The sequence below is a fragment of the Pogoniulus pusillus genome, chromosome 13, assembly GCF_015220805.1.
Source record: "Pogoniulus pusillus isolate bPogPus1 chromosome 13, bPogPus1.pri, whole genome shotgun sequence".
Classification (NCBI taxonomy): Eukaryota; Metazoa; Chordata; class Aves; order Piciformes; family Lybiidae; genus Pogoniulus; species Pogoniulus pusillus.
In genome coordinates, this window is record NC_087276.1 from 10,333,520 (window position 1) to 10,340,718 (window position 7,199).

General features: G+C 55.4%; 1 protein-coding gene across 1 annotated transcript; it reads left to right on the plus strand.

The window, feature by feature from the left end:
* Positions 1 to 1,375: 1,375 nt before the first annotated feature.
* Positions 1,376 to 5,150, plus strand: IL12A (interleukin 12A). The gene is made up of 5 exons (XM_064152636.1): positions 1,376 to 1,618; positions 3,359 to 3,466; positions 3,606 to 3,647; positions 3,737 to 3,841; positions 4,630 to 5,150. Exons 1-5 carry the CDS (start codon positions 1,376 to 1,378, stop codon positions 4,795 to 4,797), a joined length of 666 nt encoding a protein of 221 aa, XP_064008706.1. The 3' UTR covers positions 4,798 to 5,150.
* The last annotated feature ends 2,049 nt before the right edge of the window (positions 5,151 to 7,199 follow it).

Sequence of the window (7,199 nt, forward strand, 5' to 3'; positions counted from 1 at the left end):
GGGCCGGGGCCGGGGGCGGGGCCGGTGCCAGCGCGGGGCAGGCCGCGTGCCGCAGGGCCCTGCTCTCCCCTCACACCTGCGGGCCGGGGCCGGGGGCGGGGCCGGTGCCAGCGCGGGGCAGGCCGCGTGCCGCAGGGCCCTGCTCTCCCCTCACACCTGCGGGCCGGGGGGGGGCCGGGGCCGGTCCCAGCGCGGGGCAGGCCGCGTGCCGCAGGGCCCTGCTCTCCCCTCACACCTGCGGGCCGGGGCCGGGGGCGGGGCCGGTCCCAGCGCGGGGCAGGCGGCGTGCCGCAGGGCCCTGCTCTCCCCTCACACCTGCGGGCCGGGGGGGGGCCGGGGCCGGTGCCAGCGCGGGGCAGGCGGCGTGCCGCAGGGCCCTGCTCTCCCCTCACACCTGCGGGCCGGGGGGGGGGCGGGGCTGGTGCCAGCGCGGGGCAGGCGGCGTGCCCCAGGGTCCTCGCTCTCCCCTCACAGCTGCGGGCCGGGCGCGGTCTTTTCGCGCCTCTCCCCCCCCCCCATTCAAACAGAGGGAGAGGAATGGGGGGGTATGCCGGACTCCAGGATACAGACGAGTGTGCGCCAGCTCTTCTGGCCAGTGAAAAGTGTGGCAGGGCTGGGTTAGGTTAGAGAGAAGGAACAATTTCTTCGCTGCAAGAGCGGTCAGGGATTGGCACAGGCTGACCAGGGAGGTGGTGGAGTCACCGTGCCTGGGGGTGGTCAACAAAGTTGTGGCCATGGCACATGGGAACAGGGTTTAGTGGCCACGGTAGTGTGGGGTTGAGGGTTGGACTGGATGATCTTAAGGGGCTTTTGCAGCCCACACCATTGGATGGGTCTGTGATGGTGTGTGACATGAATTCATACTGCAACGTTCGGGGATTACAGCAAGAAGCATAGAAGCAACCAGGGTGGAAGAGACCTCCAAGATCATCCAGTCCAACCTAGCACCCAGCCCTGTCCAGTCAACCTGACCATGGCTTTGCTTGAACACCTCCAGGGACAGTGACTCCACCACCTCCCCGGGCAGCCCATTCCAATGCCAATCACTCTCTCTGCCAACAACTGGCCACACCGTTGCTGATCCACGCCAAGGTGCTGGTGGCCTTCTTGGCCCCCAGTGTCGTTCCTGACCAAGCACTTCCATCCTCTCCAGTGCCCAACTCCGTCTCGCAGCATCCTCAGGCTCTGGCAACCCCCCAGAAGCTGCATTTCCCCCACACACACCCCCTCGGTGCCGGGATTCCCGGGCTGCCCAGCGCTCCCCGGGCTGCTCCTGGAAAAGGGAAGGAGAACGAAGGGAACCCCCGCACCCTCTGCCCCTCGATAAAAGCCGCCGAGGTCCCGCCGCCGGCAGCATCTCTCCCCCGGCAGCGGCATGGAGCGGAGCGGTTTCGGCAGCAGCGGCAGCCGCGGGCAGGCAGCGCCTCGCCGTGCCCGGCCCCGGCTCTGCAGGCGGCAGCGGGCAGGCGGCTGGCGGCTGCTGCCCCTGCTCTGCCTGGCACTGGCGCTACCGACCCCGGCCTGGGCACTGCCACACCCCCGACACAGCCTGAGCCGTGAGCTGAGCCGCTCCCGGGAGCTGCTGGAGGCTGCCAACGCCTCCCTCCACCGGCTGAAGGTCTGCTAGGGCTTGGGTGGGCAGCGGGGAGTGGTGGGGCGGTGGTGGGACTCAGGAGCGTGGTGATGGCTTTGAGGAGGATGGTTAGCACCCAAGAGGAAGCGATGGCAAAGCGGCAGTACTCAGGAGGGTGGTGACGTGTTAGAGATGGTACTCAAGTGGGCAGTGATGGGACAGTGCCTGGTGGTGGGTTGGGGAGGACAGCTGGTACCCAGGAAGGTGGTGATAATATCCAGGTGATAATGTCACAAAGATGGTTGGCACTCAGGAAGTGGGGATGGCTTGGCAAGGACAGGACAGGGAGGGTAGCCAGGAGGGCAGTGATAGGACAGGGATGGTAGCCATGAAGGGAAGGATAGAATATGGATAGAAGGCAGGGATAGGTCAGGAATGGTGGCCAGGAAGGGAAGGATAGGATATGGATAAAAGGCAAGGACAGGGATGGTAGCCAGGAAAGCAAGGATAGGATAGGGCTAGAAGGCAGGGATAGGACAGGGATGGTAGCCAGGAAGGCAAGGATAGGATAGGGCTAGAAGGCAGGGATAGGACAGGGATGGTAGCCAGGAAGGCAAGGATAGGATATGGCTAGAAGGCAGGGATAGGACAGGGATGGTAGCCAGGAAGGCAAGGATAGGATATGGCTAGAAGGCAGGGATGGGACAGGGATGGTAGCCAGGAAGGCAAGGATAGGATATGGCTAGAAGGCAGGGATAGGACAGGGATTGTAGCCAGGAAGGCAGTATTAGGACAGTAAGGATACTGAGGGAGGCAGCAATAGTACCTGGGTAGGAGCTGGTGGGTTGGTGGTGGTACCCAGGTGGGCAGCGATGGTACCCAGGCAGGAGGTGATGGAGTGGTGACGACGCTGATCCAGGCAATGATGAGGCAGCCATAGTACTGAGCCAGCAGGTGATAAAGCAGTGTTGGAACACAGGCAGGAATCGATGGGGCAGTGATGGGCTGCTGAAGGTACCCAAGAGGTTGGATGCTCTCTGTTGCCTCCCTTTGAGACTGTATACCTGGTCTTTGCTTTCATGCCTCCCCTGACCAACCCTTTAGGAGAGGTGTCCCTCTCAGCTCTCCCAAACCTGCACACCAGCAAGGCACCAGCAGTTGGACTGAGCTGTTTTGAACCCTTTCTCTAGGGCCTGCAGTGCTGACTCAACAAATCCTTGCTCATAACTTGGTCACGTTCATGTGCTGCTGTGGCTGCTTTGGTGCTGAATCTTCTTTCCACCGTAAAGCCCCCCACTGGCAGCAGTGGCCAGGGGACTTTTTTTTTTCTGCTAAAACTCCCTGTTGCCATTGTGAGCTCCATCTGAGAGGAGCAGAAAAGCCCCCACCCCTGAAGAGGTGCTCTGTTCCCTCACTGACACCGGGGCAGTGAGCACTTCTAAGGCTCTCGCTAGATGCCATCATTTCATCTTCACTTTCTAGGAGAGATGATTACATTTAAAAGCATCATAAGTGCAAAGCTCTCACTAGATTTGATGCCTGGGAGAATAATCTGATCTACTGTGAGGTGTCCCTGCCCATGGCAGGGAGGTTGGAACCAATATGATCCTTGAGGTCAATTCCAGTCCTGAAAATTCTATGATTTAAAGCTGGACCTGATGATATTGAAGGTCTATTCCAACCTAAATTACTCCAGGATTCTATCTAAAACCTGGGCAAAGCCTGAGCTTATTCCCATTAAATTTAACCACCACTCCCTCCTCTTTTACCCCCTTTCCAACACAGGAGGTTGACACTCTGGGCTTTGAATGTGCCCTTGAAGAAGTTGATCCTGAAGACATCACCAAGAATCAAATGAACACAATCAAAGCCTGCATAGCTCAGGACACGGAGGTAAAAAGAAAACAAGAGATTAAAATGAAAGTGTCTGTGGACATATCTGAAGTTTCAGCATCATATTTTCATGGTACAGCCACAGAATTCACACTTCCACAAAATCACCTTCGTGTCTCGTTTCTTCTTTGACTTGCAGACTGGAAACTGCCTGGGACTGGAACCATCTGCTTTTGATCCGGTAAATAGCGTCCGAGAGAGCTCCTCCCGTTCCTCGGTCTGTGCTTACAGCTCTTAACTCCCATCCCTTCCTGCTTTTGCCTTTTGCAGAGCCAGTGCCTGCAGGGCATCTATCAGGATCTGAATGCCTACAGGGCAGAGCTGAAGAACCTCAGCGATCAAAAGGTGCTGGCAGCTATTGATGAGATGATGAGAGTAGGTGTTGTTTTACTTCCCTTCTGCTCTTTGAGGTTCCACCAGGACAAGTGTCGGGTCCTGCACTTGGGTCACAACAACCCCGTGAGTGCTTCAGGCTTGGGGTAGAGAGGCTGGAAACTGATTCGTGGAAAAGGATCCGTGGAGGTTGGTGGACAGCTGGCTGAAGGTGAACCAGAGTGTGCACAGGTGGCCAAGGTGGCCACCAGCATCCTGGCTTGGATCAGCAATGGTATGGCCAGCAGGAGCAAGGCAGGGATTGTGCCCCTGGACTGGGAACTGCTGAGGCCACAACTCAAATCCTGCCTTCAGTTTGACCCTCTCCCTTCAAGAAGGACATTGAGGGGGTGGAGCTTGTGCAGAGAAGGGCAACAAACCTGGGGAGAACAGGGCTGGGGAGGAGCAGCTGAGGGAGCTGGGAGTGTTCAACCTGGAGAAGAGGAGTCTGAGGGGAGACCTTCTTACTCTTTCTTAGTCCCTAAAAGGAGGTTGGAGCCAAGTAGGGGTTGGTGCTTTGTCCCAGGGAACAAGTGATAGGAGAAAGGAAAACGGCCTCAAGTTTAGGTTGGACATGAAGAACAGTTTTGTCATGGAAAGGGTTGTCCCTGAAAGGAGGCTGGAGCCAGCTGAGGGTCGGCCTCTTCATTAAATCCATCAGATTTGTCAGTTAGCAGAACACATCCTAGCTTCTGAGTCTTGCCACTCATCCCTCAGGTGGTGAAAAGCTTCAAAAAGCTTTGTTTGCTCTGCTGCCTGGGATGATTTCTAACTCACCTACCTCTCCCCAGGCCCTGAAGCCCAGCAGCAGCAGCATCCCGCAGTCACCAGCGAGCAAAGGGCTGATGTCCTTCAAGGAGAGGATGAAGCTCTGCAGCATCCTTCAGGCCTTCCAAATCCGCTCAGTCACCATCAACAGGATGATGAACTACCTGAGCTCCCCAGAGAGCTCCCTCTGAGCCCCAGAACCGTGGGTAGATGTTTCACCTGTGGAGCAAAAGAATGGCAGAGTCACTATGGAGATGTCTGGAGGCTTTGAGGAGCCCAGCACCTAACTACTTCCTGGGGTTCCTTAAAATCCATGATCCAGCCTTTGGAGCTCTCAGGTTACACTTCTGGATCTCTAGGAGATCAGCTGCATGATGTCCCCAAAGCACCAAACACTCCACTGGAATTTGTCTCCTCTCTTTGTTCCTCAGCTGCAAACTGTCTTGACTGGAAGCTTATTTATAACAATTTATTTAATGAGGATGTTTCTTATTTCTTCTATTTATTGCTTAAAGAAAGTGAAAGCTTGCATTAAAAAGGGGAAAAAAAACCCACCAAAAACCTGTGGTGACTTTTTTGCTCTTCTTTGAGATATAAAAATGGATCCACAGAACCATGGAATGGTTTTGGTTGGAAGAGACCTTGAAGATCATCAAGTCCAGCTATTAACTTGGCACTGCCAGGGCACCACTGAACCCTGGCCCTTGGCACCACATCTACATAGCTTTGAAGTCACTTCAGGGCTGGAGACTCCAACACTGCCCTGGGCAGCCAGGGCCAGGGTCTGACAAACCTCAGGGGGGAAGAAATTGTTCCTTGTGGCTAACCTAAACCTTCCTGAGGGCACTTCCTCTTGTCCTACCACCTGGGAGAAGGGACCAAACCCCATCTGGCTCCTACCTCCTTTCAGGGAGCTGTCAAGAGCCAGGAGGTCTCCCCTCAGCCTCCTCTTCTCCAGGTTGAACAGCCTCAGGTCCCTCAGCTGCTCCTCCTCAGCCCTGTTCTCCAGACCCTTCCTCAGCTTTGCTGCCCTTTTCTGGACCAGCTCCAGCCCTTTAATGTCCTTCTTGAAGGGAGGGGGTCAAACTGAAGGCAGGATTTGAGTTGTGGCCTCAGCACTTTGACTACGCTGATGCGTAGAGGTGCTCCACAGCACCAGTCAGCACTGCCACCCCATTTTAGAGCCCTCTTGCATTACTTACCTCAGACGTCTTTCTCATGGCTCCTCTCCCAGAGTCAGCACCCAAAGCAACCTGCTCAGTTTCATCCTCAGTGTCAGGCACTTTTCAGCTGGTTGCAGTTCCTGGGGTGAAATCATGGTCCCTTCCAAGGCTGAATTCTTTGGTTTCAGAGAGGCAGGGAGCCATGCTGAGTTTGGGAGGCCAGGAGGTGAAGGTGTCCATCCCTCTGCTGGAGCCACTGCAGAGGAGGCCAAGGAAGCTGAGGAAGGTCACAGAACCACAGAACCTTAGAGGTTGGAAGGGACCTCCAGAGATCATCGAGATCAAGCCCCCTGCCAAGGCAGGATCACCCAGGGGAGTTCACACAGGAGTGCACCCAGGTGGATTTGGAAAGGCTCCAGAGAAGCAAATAAACCTGATGACCAGCGACTGAAGGAGCTGGGGATGGTTAGTGTGAAAAAGAGGAGGCTGAGGGCAGAACTCATTGTTGTCTGCAGCTACCTGAAAGGAGGCTGTGGAGAGGCTGCTGCTAGCCTCTGCTCACAGGTAAACAGTGACAGAACAAGAGGGAATGGCCTCAAGCTGCTACTGGGTAGGTTTAGACTGGACATTAGGAACAATTTCCCAGCAAGAGTGGTCAGGCACTGGAATGAGCTGCCCAGGGAAGTGGTGCAGTCATCAACCCTGGCTGTGTGTAAAAGTCGTTTGGATGTGGTGCTTGGGGCTATGGTTTAGGGTAAACTTTGTATAGTAGGGATCTGGGTTGGACTTGGTGATCTTGAGGGGCTTCACCAGCCTGAGTGTTTCTGTAATCCTGTGATCCTCCTCAGTCACTCACCTCTTGGCTGAGTTATGACTCTGGCTATGTCCCAGCCAGCTTCCATGCTGCCTCCACTGCTCATCAGCATCCTGCTCTTCAGCTCTCTCCCATGGCTTGGTTTCTTCAAGCTCTGTTCTTTGGAGGCCCTCCAGCAGCCTCCTTTGAAGCTGGGGGGTGTTGGTGGCACCCCCATCTCTTTCAGGTGCCAAGGGCACAGCTGCTTTCCACATCCTCTGTGCTCCTCCCCAAGTCCTGGCGTTACCTACACACCATACCAGCCCTTAACATCTGACATTCTGAATTCCCACCACTTAACTAGGCCATGGTCCCTGCTCTTAGACCATCCTAAACCACACACCATGTTGTAAGCTAAGATGCAACCTCAGCCCTCAGTGCTGGGACCCAACTCTGATGCTATAACTCCTCTTGCCTGCAAGAACTGGACAGAAGTCGCCTGAAGACCACAGACATTATATATATATATATATATATATAATTTTTACAACCTTCTTCCTTTTGCTTTTAAGGCTGAAGACCTCATCATCTCTTCTTACCATCTGCCACACTGCCCAGATGTAACAATGAGGACAAA